General features: G+C 39.3%; 2 protein-coding genes across 2 annotated transcripts in view; one reads left to right on the forward strand and one right to left on the reverse strand.

Annotated features, from left to right (window-relative positions):
- The window catches only part of LOC105054276 (ribosome-binding factor PSRP1, chloroplastic), an 11,369-nt gene extending 1,239 nt beyond the window's left edge, over positions 1-10,130 (forward strand). Inside the window, exons 4-5 of the mRNA XM_010935768.4 lie at positions 9,547-9,655; positions 9,739-10,130. Coding sequence (XP_010934070.3) covers positions 9,547-9,655; positions 9,739-9,881 — 252 coding nt within the window. The 3' untranslated portion in view covers positions 9,882-10,130. The remainder of the gene's footprint in view (positions 1-9,546; positions 9,656-9,738) is intronic.
- Positions 10,131-10,578: 448 nt separating this feature from the next.
- Positions 10,579-16,302, reverse strand: LOC105054386 (flavonoid 3'-monooxygenase CYP75B137). The gene is made up of 2 exons (XM_010935871.4): positions 15,234-16,302; positions 10,579-11,444 (listed from the first exon to the last, which is right to left on the reverse strand). Exons 1-2 carry the CDS (start codon positions 16,215-16,217, stop codon positions 10,815-10,817), a joined length of 1,614 nt encoding a protein of 537 aa, XP_010934173.2. The 5' UTR covers positions 16,218-16,302; the 3' UTR covers positions 10,579-10,814.
- Between the last annotated feature and the right edge of the window lie 2,253 nt (positions 16,303-18,555).

Below are 18,555 nucleotides of genomic sequence, written 5' to 3' on the forward strand. Positions count from 1 at the left end.
GGGCGGGGTGCTGACTGGGTCAAAGGCATGGGCCCCGTTCTAGAACGGACAATACTTCACGTTGGGTGGAGGAGATGGGGTGTGTACGATTGGGCAGTAGACCTCAACAATTGGCACCATCTGTGGGAACCCGTCTCCTACCTGCAGCAGTAGACTCTCTTGCTGGGGAGCTCTGTTGTGGGATGGGCATCGGGAGCATTGAGCCCGAAAGTCCCATACCGGATATAATCAAGGGACTCTACTGCTTAAGTACTACCACTCCCCCTCTCCCATGTGAGGCGCCTTTTGCGGGGCAAAACCGTGAGGGACGGGGTGCTGACTGGGTCAAAGGCCTGGGCCCTGTTCCAGAGCGGACAATACTTCACGTTGGGTGGAGGAGATGGGGTGTGTACGACTGGACAGTAGACCTCAACAATAAGTTTGGTCGCCTGTAGCAGAGTATTTTGAAAATTGAGTGGATGAGGATTATTCATCGATTTTACAGGATTTTTTATATTTTGATTTTTTTTAGACTACTCTCACATCAGGTGCGGTGTGATCATCTGCATGCATCAAAAAAAAAAAAAAAAAAAAGATAAGTTTCAATTCATGGTGGTGAAAGAGTGTAATTTGGGTAAAATTTTCTTTCATGTTGTGGGATGGGCATCTGGGGCATTGAGCCCGAAAGTCCCATACCGGATACAATCAAGGGACTCTACTGCTTAAGTACTACCACTCCCCCTCTCCCACGTGAGGCGCCTTTTGCGGGGCAAAACCGTGCGGTGCGGGGTGCTGACCGGGTCAAAGGCCCGGGCCCCGTTCCAGAGCGGACAATACCTCACGCTGGGTGGAGGAGATGGGGTCGGTACGACTGGGCAATAGACCTCAACAATTGGCGCCTTCTGTGGGAACCCGTCCCCTACCTGCAGCAGTAGACTCCCTTGCTGGGGCTCTGTTGTGGGATGGGCATCGGGGGCATTGAGCCCAAAAGTTCCATACCGGATACAATCAAGAGACTCTACTGCTTAAGTACTACCACTCCCCCTCTCTCACGTGAGGCGCCTTTTGCGGAGCAAAACCGTGCGGGGCGGGGTGCTGACCGGATCAAAGGCCCGAGCCCCGTTCTAGAGCGGACAATACCTCACGCTGGGTGGAGGAGATGGGGTCGGTACGACTGGGCAATAGACCTCAACACTTTCTAATATATGTCATCTCATATTCAAATCAGATTCATTCCATATTTCTCGTGTACTCTATTCTTTGGTGCAAATATTGTCACTATGTTAACTATCAATTAAGGGTCCGGGGCTCTTCTGAGGTGTTGGCAGCATTTTTTCCTCTTGCCACCATCTTTTGTCTGCTCTTTATTTGAAGTTAGTGAATATGAAGAGAGAGGGGAACTAACAGAAATCCCATAAACAGACCTGCTTTATCTCTCAATCTTTCTCACACGCTTAAACACATAAGAATGCTAGGAGGTAGATTGGTAGATCACCTAGACGACATCTATGATGTGCTTTTTTAATTTTGTTTATTTATTTTTTTAAAGAACTTAGGCTTTCAGTAGATGAAGTTGGTTCAGGTTTTGTGCTAAAAAATGATTACAGAAAAGGCAAAAATGTCTTTAACTAATCTATTAATGTTATTTGATAGTCTGAAAATGTATAAAGATCAAAATACCAAGCAATTTGAGGCATGCTTTGGGCTACACTTCAATTATAATATAACTTGTGTTGTCCTGATGCAAACAATTTAGGAATGATCTTCACCTAAGATACAGGGAACTGCTTTATAGTATTCTATGGCTGGAGCTTGTACCCAAGGAAGTTCAACTTACAGGCTTGTCATGAAACTAAGAAGTCCCAATGTGAAATACTCACAGAATGGGATCCAGACACTAAATATCTCTTAATCCAATCTATTGGGCCTGAACAATCTCGTATGAGGACCCATGGCAACACTAAACTCTTTATTGGCCCATCTTCATGTCGATAAGTGCTTCTATATCTTATTATCCAAATAACACTCAATTACTAGATTATGTTTGTTCTTTATAATATATCTATTGGATGATGGACTTCCAAATAAATTCAGTGTTTGACTGCGTAATTCAAAATGCCAATCACAATCACTCACAATTGCTATTGCATATTCTCAGAAGGATATCAGTCATCTGATCCATCCATCCATGGGAAAGGCTTTCTCACTTTAAAAAGTGCAAGCATGTGTCTGCATGAGAGAGCTAGGCAAGTTAATCATCGAATCTTATTGTGGGTTTTTGGTTGGATCCAATTGATTAGGTTAAAAGAATTTTATTAGAAGTGGAGCCTGTTGTGTATGAGACAGTTATGAGGCTTTGAAGTTCATTAGAAGCCCATGTTCTGGGGTTTTCTTTTGCAGATGCTTCAACAATTGTGCTAAGTTTTGTCATGTTTGAACTTGAGATGTGCACTTTTAAAAAAGTTCTGAACAATTTAATTATATCTTAAGAGTAAACCACCACTACACTGGTCAAATTTAATTTTACCGGCATTAATAGCATGCCTCAAATTAAGTGACTGCTTGTCAAATTTGATGAGGGTTGTTTTTGGGTGGTCTGTAAGTGGATTGGAAGTAATTCTAGAGGAAGTGAGTTCGTTAGGGTGAGTTCTAGTTACATGTTCGGCAGGCATGAACTTATGAAGTTACAAGAGTGGGTTGGCTAAGCATACTCAACCATGAGCAGACTTTGTGAAGGGTGGCTAAACCTTTGTTCTAGGTTCAACCATGGTCAAAATAAAGAAATATTTATATAAGATTCAAGCGTGCTCACTTTCAATGGATGAAAAATTACAAAAACATTTATACAAGCTAAAGCCACTTTTTGAAAGTGGGAGCCAAATGCATAAGTTATTTTGATCAATTTATCAAGTTGTGTTCTTGGAAGTAGACCACTTACCTGACTCATGTGACTTGGTCCCACTCTCTCTTCATACTTTATCAGACCAAAGTGAATAAGGTAGAGGTGTTTCTTTAGTAGTGGTAGTACCACTATTCATAAAATTTGTGCTTTCAATAGATGTGATGGAACAAAAAAGGGTAAATCTTGCTTCTCATTGGATATTCCAGCCTCATGGGTCCATCAGTTGTAAGGAAAATCAGCTTAGGACCAATATGAAAATCATCATATGTGGATCATTGATCGATGATTTAGTCAACATCAGAGGTTCCATCATCAATAGACATGAACCAAAATTTATGTAAAGAAAGCAAGGTGTTCTATTCTGCATCGTTACATGAAAAAGAGAAGGCATGGCACGTAGGAGTTGTCTAACCACTCAAATGGACCTGCTCACACTTTTGGCCATCTAGGGGCTATTCTCATGCACAAATGGACATGAGAATATGGGAAAATCTGCTATGTATGGTATCTAAAGATAGACACCAAAACGAGGGAAAAATGTCTCATCCATACAATCAAGAGGTGGTTGCATGGTAAAACTAGCTAGTTTAACAAAACCATAGAGGGAAAAAAGCCAACATAACAATGACATGTTTTCTCAAATAGGGCTATGAAAGGGGACTCGGCTTAAATGAAATTTCCTTCTTCGCAAGCCTTGAAGATAAATAGACACATATTTTTATCTTTTTTAAACATGATGAAGCTTTTGCAAGCAATCTAAAAGTTCACGTGTTTGTCTTCTCAAAACACCTTTAATCCAAGGCAAGGATTAAGGTATTGTATGACTTGTGAGCTTGCTGCTACCATGCTATATACCATGTTAGTTCTTGATAAACACTCGCGCCATGACCATGACGTGCCAAGCACCAGCAAGTAGCTGGTATTGTGCTAGTGCCACATGCTGCTAAGGCATTCGCGGAATATGTAGTGTGTTGTTTCATTTGTGCTGAGTGGTGGTTTATCCATGGTTCAAGGAGGCATCACTGGGAAAAATTTATGCTCCAATTGGCATGTGGGACTTGGTTAATGGTAGAGATAATCATACCGCCGAAAAAAGGATAGGGGTTTCCTAGAAGTGTCCTAGAATGGAGCAAGTAACTTTTGTTTTCCATTATAAGGAAGAAATAAGAAAGTAAAGGGGTGGAGAAAAAAGAACTCAGGCTTGGATCTTGTGCAATAATTGTATTGTTCTGTAAATGGTGCACACACATTGCATGAGGAGGTTGGCATTGCTAAGCAAAGTGGAGTTGTGCAAGCATGCTCATAGTTTGTGTTTCAGGCAATGCTTTTTAAACCCGAAGAGACACCCAAGACATATGTCATGATAATAATGTTATCTCAATTGAGTCGGACAAAAATGATGATGAAATTATGAACCCATACAGGAGAATAGAACAAAAAAACTACTCTGTTATGCATGTTTGGAGGATTCTAAATAATAATCATTAAATATCAGTAATTTGATGTAGTAGAAAGGTGAATACTACCATGATCTAGATAACTGCATTTAACAGGTATTGGGAAGCATGACAAAGGGACTTCAAGTTTACCTTATATGCTTACTATGTTGGGAAGCTTACGAAGTGACTTTTGGGAAGTGTTTTGGAGAGGATAAATGAGTATTCTCCATTAAAATAACTATTTGGCATTGCCATAGCTTTATTTTGTACATCAAATTGGAGGATTATTAGGTTGGAGTGATATCCATAACACCAGGAGAAACCTTAGGGATGATAGATTTGGAGCCCATTTCTTCTTATCTTGCTTGTGTGGTGCTAAGATATCGGTTGAGGGAGAATAAGTACTTGTGGAAGTGCAAGGCAAAATGTTTTCTCAAGTTAGTTTCTCCAATAATATTGTTGCGACTGGTGGTGCCATTTGTTTATTGTGAATCTAAATTTAACCAAGGTCTGGGAATTTGGTTTGCTGAGCTTAATATTTTGGTTTGAGTACTTTCAATGCTTTTCACAATTAATGGTTTGATTCTAAATTTCTTCCAAAATATTTCAAGAAATAGGAATAGAAAATAGAGAAAAATAAAATGAGTTGAGAGATTATACTGAATGATAATGTAAAACATATAGTTTTGTTGGAATCCTCTGTGTTATATTACTGTGTGATAGTATAAGTAGTTTGAATTCCTTCATGTCATGACAAATATTAAAAATATAAATTTGAGAGAGTAGAAAATTATTGGAAGCATGATATTTCGTACCGGCCCGAACCGGCCGATATATCCGGTACCGTACCGCACCCGTGGGGAACCAATCCGATTCAGGCCGATTTTTCAGAATACATCCCGAACTGCACCGTACCTGTCGGTTGGGTACGGTTCAAGGTCGAACCGCCCGAAATCGGATGGTTTCGGTTGGTTCGGTACGATTCGGCCCAATTTTTTCTTTTTCTTTTTTTTTTTTATAATGTTGCTAGATATGATTTTTTTGATTTTTTTATCATCGGTACGGTACGGCATCGTACTGATCAGGAACCGATACGGGTCTCGGTACCAGTTCTTGAAACCTTGATTGGAAGTAATGCAAGGTAGGGAAATAGAATTCAGCACCTTTCTAAACAACAAATATTATTAATGGAGAACATTTATGCACCAAGATTGATGGAGATCCAATATCAGAAAGCATCACGACTTGGGGATTTTTCTTAGAATTTAGTTTTACTTGTGATGATCTGTATTTTTTAAATTTTGTGTGTTTTTTGTTTGTAATAGGTCAATTAAAATCAAGGGGAAGATTTAAAGCTCTTATGTTTTGCTTTAATAACTTGATGAGCTAGTTACTGCAGCAATACCGTTCATGCGGTACTTTTTGCTAAAGTAGCCATGAACGGTAATATATTATGAGGGGTGCTTTAGGGAGTTGAAATGTCTTTATCTTTTCCTTTTGCTTTAAATATGAGAGTTGGTTATGTAGTTAAGTTTTATGCAGAATATGAATGAAAAAGAATGAAACTGCTTTTGTTTTACTCATGTGGTGCAATTCCACAATGAAGGTGTGAGCCTCTGAGGCCTTCAAACCCTAGGTGCGATTCCTAAGTTCTAGAGTGAATCCTGTATTGTTTTCCCCCCTTATTCTTGTTTAGAAATTCCATGTTTTGATTTCATTTTTGTTTTTCTTTTACATCCGATTCTGTTTTCTTTATTTCCCTTCAAATTTAAGGTAGTGTTTGGTTGCAGAATAAGAGGCTTTTTTTTGTTTTTTTTTGAGGGGGGGGCGGGGCGGGGGAGGATATCCCTTGCACTGTTGAAGGAGTAGGCCTATTTGATGGAATGTGCATGTTTTGTTGTTTGGTTGAGGAATAAGTGCAGGATAAATGTGGAGATAATAAGCGGTATCTAATTCACATTGAACTCTTATCATGAAGGCCAAGTTGCTCTATCGCTTTTTCGAGTGTTATAGAATGGATTAGGGAAAAATGGTCATTGAAGGAAATAGGGACAAGCCCATTCCATGGTGTAAGTTTGTTCCATCATTTTGGTGGAATGGACTTATACTGTATCGAGGGATATCCCCCACCATGGTATAAGCCCCAACTCTTTAGTGTTTGGCAAAAATTTTGGGGTATATCCCCCTACTTATTCCACAACCAAACACCATCTAAGTCTAGGCATGATCTTTTATGTTTGTCTTTGTTCCATTAATGATAATCTATTTACTCTTAGTTCTTCCTTGTTTCTTTCACGTCTATTTCTGCTTCCTTATTTTTCATTCTTATTGGTTTTTTTGTTTCACTAGGTCTCTTGTATTATTAAAGGAAAATCAGATTTTCTCTGAAAATTAAAGCAAACACTTGATTTTGGTTATTCAATTGCATAAACCCTTCGCAACTCAATTTAAGCCCTAGAATCCTAAAGCCTAGGTTAGATACTAGTTGTCCATTAACTATTTTCTTCAAAAAGATGACTGTGCTGGTTCAGTTTTATTGAAAACTCAGGTCTTGATGTGAAGTTCCAGCACCTTTTTTTTTTTTTCTTTTTTGAGGAATGAGTTCCAGCACCTTTAGGTTCCAGCCCTATTATAAACCCTTACACGTTCCTTTCTTCCACAGGCTGTCCTACATCAAAGATATATGCTTGCATGTCTACATGGCTTTTCACTAATGCTTAGAAGAATTTATCTCCTAATTCATGAATTTTGCTTGTTTTAAAATACCCTGTCTATAAGGTCTTGTTTTGTTTCTACAAATCCAAATTATTAGTATATAGCAAGTGTTATAAAAATTTATGTTTTCTTCTGAATTTTTTGGAACCTATTACTTCTGTTTAAACCAACTGAAATCTCATGAAATCTCATACACTTTAATCGTATTGTTAAGAAAATGCTTCTTAGAGGATTTTGAGGATTTTATCACCCAAGTTCAATTCAAAGAAATCAAGAGATAAACTTAAATCAGGCCATTAGCTTTAATTTGTTGAACTTGCTAAGATTCGGCTAAAATTGACTAAAACTGGCCAAGACTAGTTGAAACTTCAAAAGAGAGCATGTTTCCACCCAATATTGACAAAAAGCAATTTGGTCGTGCAGAAGATTTTCATTTTTGGCTAAAACTGAAAATCTCTGGATTTACCAACCTCCCCATGTTGAAATGTCCATGCTGTAGTACGTACTGTTGTAACAGAAAGATATTGACCCATGACAATGTAGACAAAAATTGTTATATAGGAAGTGTAATTGTAATTGTGCAGATGAAGAGACTACTTCCATCGTCTTATTCACTAGCATTTTTTGAAAATGCTTGCTTACTCTGATTGATGTATTGACACATGGCAATATCTATCAATGAGCCAGAGTTGTGAGTGGCTTCCTTCAAGGTCGATCTTAGTTATAGTCCGAAATGAAAGAAAACTATGAAAATTAAGAGGAAATGGAAAGCATATCAAATTATTTAGGTATGAAACCTTTGGTCATATTTCTTTGGTTCACTCTTTGGAGCTTGAGTATCTTCAGGTAAGATGATATGTGTACTCATAATGTGGAGAAAGGCATTGAAGCACCAGGGAAAGATGAAAAGTCTCTAGGATTCTGAGAGCAATATAGACTACAAAAGCAATCCGATATAAACCGTGTCAGAAACATGTGATGAATAGAAAGAGCCTCTGCAATGCAAAGGGCATCAAAAGATGAACAGGACAAAGCTATGTGAAGAGGGACTTCAGATGGATGAAAGATAGGTGGAGAAGACCTGGAAAAAAAATGCTGCAGTATTTTTGTGGCACTTTGTGAGAGACCAGAGCTTAATGTGCTCTGAAGTTGAGGTTATCCTTTGTTATGTGTAGAGGAGCAAGGGAAGTGAGAACTTTGTCTCTGCTCTGGAGTTCCTCCATTAATGTGAAGACCAAACCTGTTGATGGATTCTGTCAAGACACGTGTAGATTTCAACCCTTTATATGATATCATGCTGACTAATGGAAGATTTTCTCGACTTGAAAGATCTTACAGTGTTCTAAGTTGGACTATTTAGCACCATCCATGATCCATGGAGAAAAAAGCTCCTTATCTGTAGAGTAATTGTATCAAAACGAGTCCTTAATTGGTGACATATCTGAGCTCTTTGTGTGAAGCTTGCAGGGATCCTTAACCACCGGCACCTAGTTATCGACTACATTTTAAGATCAGATAGTTCACTTTTTCAAGAGTAAGAGACAGTAGTGAAATGACCAAAAATCCTCATTTGAAAGTGGGCCAGACCTCCTATGTTCTGGGAATAATAGCAACTTCATAAATCACTACTGAGTGTTGAAAGGGAGACATGGCCATTTAAAATGACTTAAAGCACTCATACTCAGACTTTATTTAAGTAAGGTCATCTGGGTCATTAAACTATTCACTGGTTGTAACTGGATGATTCAGAGAAGTGATTCCAGTCATTAAGGTGAATAACATACTACCTTGGAAGGCAAGGTGGCCTCGTCATGTTAATTGAGGTGTCTTGCTGTCAATCAGTGAGGCTGTTGCTTCGGTGTTCTTTATTTGGAATCCTGTACCATTTTTGAATTGGTTCTAATTGGTTGCTCCAATTGTTTTGGAGCCAAGATGCATGGTTTGGATTTCCCCTCAATCATACAAATGATACACATGTACGGTTCGTGAAAAATAATGTGTAGGATAAAAAATGTAACATTGTCTGAGCATGTGTGTCGATCATAAGTAAATTGGGATATCATTGTTTATATTTGTATCTGTGTGTGTTAAGGATACGAACTGTTGGATGCAAAACATAAGGATGTGAAATTATGTACAGTAACTAGCAATAGACATTACTGGAACCAGTGCAAACCATATACTTTTGTTTCTGATAAAACTAGTTGAAACAAGTTAAACAACGCAGGTGAATCTCTGTTTTGGATCCCCATTTTGTTGAGCAAATCATAAAAACTGAAATATCTTGAGCAGATGCTTTGTCCTGGATTAGTTTGCAGACCGTATTTGCATTAAATCCATTATAGGAAGAGTCATAGAGTTAATGATTTTATTGCTCAGGTACCTAGCCATGCAGAAATGAGTGGCTCTGTTTTATGGTGGATTTAATGCCACTGATGTCTATCTTCAACCATTGGCTTCTCTAACTGTGATCATCCTATGGACTGAATGTTTGGGACTGTACATTTTCAGGTTGTGCGTACGAAATATTTCGATATGCCACCACTGACGGTTGAAGAGGCAAAGGAGCAGTTGGAGAATGTTGATCATGATTTCTATGGTTTCAGAAATGAAGAAACTGGTAAAAGATCATGTACAGCTTTTGCTTGAGCTAGGTTCTAAATTTGCTTGTGTGGCTAATTCAGGGAAGTGTGTTTTCTCTAGGTGAGGTAAATATTTTGTACAAGAGAAAAGAGGGGGGATATGGATTGATAATTCCCAAAAATGGTGATGAAGTGCAGAGGCCTGATACAGAGGCAGTGGGGGCTGCAGAAGACCCCTCTGTTGCAAAGCGGTTAAGTGGTTAATGCTGCAAAATGTCCTGTAAAATAGCATGTCCCGCCGCATTCCTCAGCTATTTCACCATGGAGTTATTACAGCCGCTAATTTGTGTCAATCCGGACATGCGAACCTCTTCTTGGATTCTACTCTGGAAGTCGAGTTTTGGGGCTGTTAATCTTGTATGAGCTTGAACTACTTGTCCCAGTGTCGTCATACTGCAGACAGGCAACTGGAACCATAACCTTAATTACAATTGTATCATGCATATTTTATAACTGACTCTGACAAGATTGTTTATTTGTTTTGATTCTCTCACAAGCAATTTCAATTTAAAAATGAGCAGTGCTTAAATGGCTGGTTGGCTAATTCATTTAGAGATCGAGGGTTTGGAATTCTGTTTGGGAGCTGTTGGAGTTCTGAGAAGCTTGCAATTTACTGGTGTATTCTTGTTCAACTTCGGTAGGGCATTGCCTCTGCTTTGTAAAGAAAAGTTGAGGATGTATTTATAGATCAACAAAAACATCGCGACAAGGCTGAGAAAATTGTCCTTCTTATGCTTGCGGTTGGCTCATGCATTCCAACTAAGCCATCTGTTCCATTTCTGCTCCCTTCCATGTTACCTCGCGACTACTTTGACATCCATTTTACTCAAGAAGCCAGCCAAGCTGAAGGAAGATCACCAAGAAGCAGCCAAATCTTCTTTTCCACTTTCCACCCCACCAATTTCCAATCCACTCCATCAATACTAGGTATCCATTCCATTATTTTGAGCAGTCCATGGTACAATTAAGTTTACTATATTTGAGACTTATAGATAGATAAACCGCTTCCATTTGACAACTAGTGGTCTTAACTAGGGAAAATGGATTTTTAGATTTTCAGACTACGTATCCATATATCAAGCAAAATATTTAACGTGATATATATATATATATATATAGCTAGAGCACCCCCTTGTATCAGCCATAGATATCCGGATTAGAAAACCGGGGCGTCGGAATAGCCAGCACTGGCTTCTCCTTGGTCATGGTGACCCCCGGCCTCTCGCAGAGATCCAACTCCACGCCCTCCGGCACCCTCCACTCGAAGGCGTGCAGCAGCGTCGCCACCAGCAGAGGCAGCATCCTCTCCACCAGCGCCAGCCCCGCGCAGCGCCTCCGGCCCGCCCCGAAGGGAAAGTACCGGAACTCGGCGCCGCCGCCGCCGCCGCCGCCTTCGTTTAAGAACCTCTCTGGCCGGAACTCGGCAGAGGAGTCCCAGAGCCACGGGTCGGTGTGGATGGCCCAGACGTTGGTCACCACGCGGGCCCCGGCGGGGATGAGGTACCCACCGCCAAGGACGCAGGGCTCGGAGGGGACGCGGGGGACCAGCAGCGGTACCACCGGGTGGAGCCGCAGCGCCTCTTTGATCACTGCCCGTAGATACTTGAGCCTGGGGACGTGGGACTCCTCGACGGCCGCGTCAGGTCCGCCGACCACGGCAGCGAGCTCCTGCCGGGCTCTCCGGTTGATGTCGGGGTGGTGCATCAGCTCGGCCATGACCCACTCCACTGTAGTGGAGGTAGTGTTCGTGCCTCCGACCAAGAGGTCCTGCTCAACATGATTTTTTTTGTTAGTTTTTTTTTTTAAATATATATTTGGTCATTCTCTCTCTCTCTCTCTCTCTCTCTCTCTCTCTATATATATATATATGCGCGCGCATACATAATATTTATTTAACTATCTGTATCTATCTACCTATATAGAGAAATAGAGTAGGCTCATGTCGACTGAATTTATCTTTAATAGCTATTTCCATCTATTTGGATTTGAAAAAATATAAAAAAGTCAGATGATTAATGTGAATGAGATAAAAATGCACATATCATTAGTACGGATGGATGAAAGCCTAAGCACACGAAAAGTTGAGATTCAAGTTTGTCTTTATTTTAAAATATTTTTATTTATTCTACAAAATTTATATTTATTTTAAAATATTTTTATTTATTGTAGATCTATTTGTATTTATTTTTAAAAAATTTATATTTATTTTATTCAGAGTTTATATTTTTATTGTATTATAGTTGTTTATTATGGGGAGATAGAAAATTGCCTTCGCCATTTATATGGATGAAACATGTCATTTTCCACCTTCTTGCAATAACCAATATAAACGCAAAACTTACTGGAATAACACAAACGAGTCTAAAATAGATTGGAATACTCTAGAATAAATATAATTTTATAGAATAAATAGAAATACTATATAATAAATACAAACTCGAGTTTCATCCACATTAATGGCATGTTTACTTTTTTTTTTTAATAATTTCAAACCCAAACCAATTATAGAAAAGCACCTTTAATTTTTATTTTTTCGCTAAGGTTGAAATCACATCGAATACAGATCAAATATTGGTTATCCATATTTATATTTGTATGGTTTGATGAATACAAATAAGTATATGGATGTTAATCGAATGTAAAAATTTATATCCATATTGGTTTTAAATAGATATAAATATAAATCGAATATCAAAAGTATGAATATAAATATGAATATAAGACGGATAATTAAATTTTATAATCATATAATCAAAGATATTGCCAAGTGGATAATAAATCAAGTTGAAAGAATACTAATATGATTATTTTTTCTATAAAAATTTATGAGTGCTATATAAAATTAAATAGAATTACAAAAGAAATTGAATATTCAAATACAAATAAGATAGTTGGCCATTTATACCCATATCTATTTTTCTTTAAAGGATATGGAATAGATACTGTTATGGGGGAGGGCATTTTTAGTCTCACATCAGTTGTGAGTTAAGAAGAAGTATGGCTTATATGGATTGAAATATTCTCTCTTACGTAAGGTGCTTTTTAAAAGATAAAACCGTGAGGCTCCAAATGGTCATAGGCCTACTGAAGCCCAAAGATGGTCAGAGCCAAAGCAGACAATACCTTATGTATGCGGACGCGGAGGCATAAGCCAACCATCCGAGCTATTCGAGAGAATGCCTCCTGTCTACACATACTCTCTTTTGACTGGGGGGTTATATATGTTGTGGGGGGAAGGGCATTTTTAGTCCCACATCGGTTGTGAGTCAAGAGGGAGTATGATTTATATGAATTGAAACTTTTTCTCTTACGTGAAGCATTTTTTAAGGCCAACAATCCGAGCTATTCGACAACTTGACCCATGACCGCAACAAATATAAATACTAGTTGGATGCTCAATTTTTTATCTATATCCAGATAGACTCAGGTACGAAAATGGATCCGCAAGGATATCATTCAATCCACTTTCATTCCTATTTGCTATGTGGAGATCTGTGTGAATTCAATGATGGGAGCCCTAACAGGATTTGGAGCTAAATCTGATCGATCTGAGCCTACTCTCCACACACACACATATATATATATATATGTGGATTCAATAGTGGGAGCCCTAACGGGATTTGGAGTTAATCTGATCGATTTGAACCTAGTCTCCACACACACACACATGTATGTGGATTTAATGGTGAGAGCCATAACGAGATTTGGAGCTAAATCTAATCGATCTGAGCCTAGTCTCCACACACACATATATTGTTTAAGCTATCCAATTTTGACTACTTGATGTATAAGTTAGGGTTCTCTAAATTACATGATTTTTGATATATAAGTGGTTTAGAAATAATAGATTACATTCAACAAATCGAATTATCAATGTAGGACCTCCATTATATTTGACCATATCTAAATGAAGCTCTATTCGAGTATAGCCAAATCTAACTCTCTCTCTCTCTCTCTCTCTCTCTCTATATATATATATATATATATAAAGCCACATATATTTTGTATATGGTAACTATATGGACAGACGAGAGAGTATATATAAAATAAACATAAAAAAATAAATAAAAATTTCAATCAACAAAATCTGAATCTATATAGAGAGAGAGGGAGAGAGAGAGAGGAATACTCCAACTCAACAACCATTCTACGAAACAATTGAACACAAGCGACAACTTTCCACGATGGACACATAAAAGAGCTATATCTGGGGGCTCCATATGTGAGGGGGAGTTCTGGATTCATTTCTTGGTTGTGTTATTTGTGACTTGGATAACTTGAATACATGACGCTTTCACCATTCTTTTTCAAAAACATGAAAGTCTAAATAGGATCAGCAGATAAGTTTGCACACATCAACAACTAGAAAAGCATCTAGGGTAAGCTAGGCTAACTGAAATGTGGTCCTTGGGTTTGCGGATATTGCGACTTGACCTGCTTTCCAAATCACCAATAAGTGCCATGATGAGATGTGCCTACGTGCCGCTATGTAGTTCACTACATTTTTCCTGGGTTTAGGTAATATCGATTAATGATTGACATTTCCATGGACAGAGGAAGGCTGAATAAAATGGTCGTAGGAAAGGGACTGTGCTGAATATCTCTAAGGAAGGAGGAAGTCATACAATGGGTAATATATTTGACACTTTTCAAATACGTCCTACTTCCCTCTGGTCGGTGTGATAACATAGAATTGAGCTCATTGATAGCTGACAGAGCAGTGGTTCATGTCCCACTAGATGCGTGCCTCAATACGGGGTACGTGCGCAACATAAAAAACTTTCAGGTTCTCATATGCTGTATTGCATAAAATACCCTAGGTATCCAACTATGCCTCTACTTGCAGTATATCACCTTCGTATTCCTCTTATTAGCCTAATCTACGGGTCACTCTTTTGCACAAAAATGCCTTTTTCCTAACATGGACACAAAGGAGAAAAGTAGAAAAATTAAGTTCTTTCCTATTACCAAAAAGCAATCTTATGTAAGGCAAATTTTAGTGAAAAATGAAGCAAACAATTGGCAGATGTTTCAAGAAGCCATCTACATGCAATCCTTAATCTATCACCCAAACCTGCCATCGTCCGCCTAACTTTGGACTGATGTCAAATCCATTCATTAGCAGGTTGGGGTGGATTGGAGTGAAAATGGATGAATAGACTGAAAATTTTATTGGATTTGTGAATTGGGCTAATACAATCAAATAGATAATAAGATTACAGGCTTGAGCTAGATCTGTACAAAAGTATCCAAGAATGATTTTAGAGTGGTCCAGCCGGGATTCTATAGGAAGAAAAAAAAGATCTACCACTATCTATAATTGGTTGTACTGACCCAATTCATAAATCTCATAAAATTTTCAGCCAATTGATCCAAGCAGACCCCAAGGCTGCTAAAAGTACGATCGAAGAAGCCGAGTGCATGTGGCCCGAACATTAATAGAACGTCGCTGGAAAGTCTCTTTGAAATGCTTGTATGGTTCAAAACACATACAGCCTAAACCTAAGCATTTTAAGTGCAAAGCATCAAAACTCATCAATGGATAACGAAGCATACCGTGATCAGTCCCTTGAGGTTGGCATCCGTCAATGGCACTTCAGCATCTCCATCATTCCTAATCCTCAGTAGCATCGATAAGATATCCTTACGTTCTTCTCCCTTCTCACCACCCTCACCCACTGCACCATCCAATCTCACTCTTTCCTCGATCATGGCTTCGTAAACCCGGTCCAACCATGACACCCGCTCCTTGATCTCACGCTCTACGCCTTGCAGATCAAACCACGCCAGAAACGGAAAGAAGTCCGAAATATTACGTCTCCCCATGAGCTCCACAGTCTCCACCACCGCTCGGCGGAACTCGGTGCCCATGGTTTCCCACTCGAGCTCCCCACCACAAAGCATGCTTGTCAGCAAATTAAGAGTGGTGGCAAATGCTACCTCTCCCACATTAATGGCTGTGCCATTCTTCGTGTACAGGTTGCGTACCATTCGACGAATCTCCAGTCGCCTTAGGCTATAACGTGCATCGAGGATCCTGCTATTGAGAAGCTCGTTGACGAATACTCGACGAAGCATGCGCCAAGTTGGACCGTAGGGGCATCTCACCAAGTTCGAACCATTGTATGATATGACTCTTGCTGCAATGGGCTGGTCGTGGTTGGAGAAGATGATGTCGTTCTCCCTGTAGACCTCCTTGGCTATGGATGGTGAGCTCACGACAACAAACAGTTTGTTGCCTAAGTGAAGCTTAAAGATGGGTCCATAAGTCCGAGCATACTGCGAGAAGCATTGATGCAGGTTAGGACCGAGGAATGGAAGGTTCCCAACAAAAGGGAGACCTCGAGGGCCTGGTGGCAGAGGGTAGGTTCCCTTCCAAGTTTTGTGTCTCAGTGTATATAACCACAGGATTAGAAGTAGTGGTATGGAAAGCGTGAGAGCTACTCTTGCGAGCTCATCTCTACTGTTGGTTCCATCCCACCACCATCTCCATCCTCCATGGATTGCACCAACTAGTTTGGCAAAAGGAACTCGAGTCATAGCTGTGAGGTATTAGTTTCAGCCTTTGAGGCGAGGTATGATCAGGGACTGACATGTTAAGATAAGAGGGGGCATCTATTTGTAGAGGCGCAGCGAGTCACTTTACTAGATTCTGTGCGTCTAAGGACCAGTGTCTAAGAGATTCCGAAGAGGATGATCCGTCTCTGATGTTTATGCCTCTTTCTTTTTAGCTAATATTTAACAGAGAAGTCCTTTTGAGGTAGGATCCTCCTTTTTTTTTTTGTGGCTCCTCTATTTTTACTTATATATTTCTGTTTCTTTTGGTTTTCCGACTGCACTTTTGTAGAGGTCCGCATGCGACTAACTGTATTGGACGCGTGAATATGAGAAAGCATGATCGGAGGTTGTTAAATGAGATAAGGGGCATTCATGACTGGGATCTGTTATCTGATATGCCCTCATTTTCTCTTCATATATGTATATATATTATATATGTATATGTATATATATGTATATATATATATATGTATGTATGTATATATGTATGTATATATGTATATATATTTATGTGTGTGTGTGTGTGTGTGTGTGTGTATGTATGTATGTATGTATGTATGTATGTATATATGTATGCATGTATATATGTATGTATGTATATATGTATGTAAGTATGTGTGTGCGTGTGTGTGTGTGTGTGTGTGTTTGTATGATAGGAAGGCCAACCTTATTTTCATTGATTGGTGAAATGGGGAGCATGCTGCATTAGTTCAGTTCTTTCTGTTTAGGAGAAGGAGAAATATTGTGCCAAAAAAGAGAGGGACAAATAACAGATGTTCAACTCTTCAAAGGGGATGCGTATATATTAAGTTATATAATTAATATAAAAAATATTTATCAGATCAGATAGAGATTTCAGTCATTCATGCTTCCTCACACTTGCCCAAAAAATGCTTTCGTAGCAGATATCCCAATTGACCCTGTTTCTTTTTATTTTGGGGACATGGCAATGATTTATCATTAGGCACATTTGTTTGGTACAAATTATTAGGCACACATTTACCTTTTTTTTTATAGAGGCTACTAGAGATGAGTAGGTCTATTTCCTCGCTTTCAATATGAAAAAGAAAGATATTAGAAATATAAATTCTTTTACGGTTTGTTTGGATATTCCTGCATAAATATTTTGCAAGAATCGAATCTGCCGGTCTACCCCACCGACAACTTCTAACAGCATATCCAATTCCCAATCTAGATTCTAGGGTGTGAACTTATTGGTCTTCTGAAAGAAAAATAGATTTATGAAGATTATTTTTGTCTTTTCATAGGATTTAGGCTAAAGAGATATTGGATTGATATGATTGATGCTTAAATGGGTGCCACAATCTACAAATCCAACAAGAAATTCAGTCCGGTCCTACTAGCTTACCTAACATGGCCTCAAAGTTTCAAATTTCTAACGTCAAAATAAAAATAAAAATAAAAATAATTAAAACTTTATAAGAGTTGCCATCCACCCCTCCCTCTTTCAAATTGTGATATTTAACAAGGTAGTTGAGATAGTATGGCTGACTGCAATAGTATAGGCATGGCTGACTGCGATAGTATAGCCATACAGCCATAATAACTACAGCCTGCCCATTGTGGGATTTTGACACTCCTATAAATTATGACGTCGCAGCATGCCTGATTTCATATGCAATTAAAGACAACCACATAGATTAGATTGCCAGCACTGTTGGCTGGCGACACTAAGCATGGTGTGAAGCAGAACAAGTCCACAACCTTTCAATCTAGTCACTACTAGTAGGCCCCTCTCATTCTCAGTCACCAGATCCAGCATACGGTCATTGTGTACGTACGTCATCCTTTTCCATGTGGATTACGAAAAATCTAGTCAGGGCCCTGCGGTCCTTGAACTGCACCATCAACTTAAGCTTATGGGGACCAGCACAGGGACCACGAAGTGCACGCGCAGGATTCTGTCCTACGGTGTCACCACATCATTAATTTGGTTGATGTTGCACTCCCAATGTCATATTGTACACAAGTACCCAAAAAAAAAAGGTTCTACGCCAGTTATGCTTGTGCTCATCAAGCTCTTTATAGCTTTCATAGGCTTGTGCTGTATTTCTAGGCCCTTCCCCACCCTGCTCTTGCCTGAACTGTAGCCATCCTTGCCGTCCCTAATGTATTATTTGCTGCTGTAGTTTTGGGGGAGGTTATAATTGGTTCCGGTGTGCCAGTGGGGGACAGAGCCAATAAATCCAAGAAGAAAACTGGGTTACGATCGATCGAAACTGATAGATGATGGAATCATAATTTGGGGACACGATAACCTCCCTCCTCGCATCATGTCGGCCCTGTCAGGCGAGTGACA

The sequence above is a fragment of the Elaeis guineensis genome, chromosome 11 (assembly GCF_000442705.2).
Source record: "Elaeis guineensis isolate ETL-2024a chromosome 11, EG11, whole genome shotgun sequence".
NCBI lineage: Eukaryota > Viridiplantae > Streptophyta > Magnoliopsida > Arecales > Arecaceae > Elaeis > Elaeis guineensis.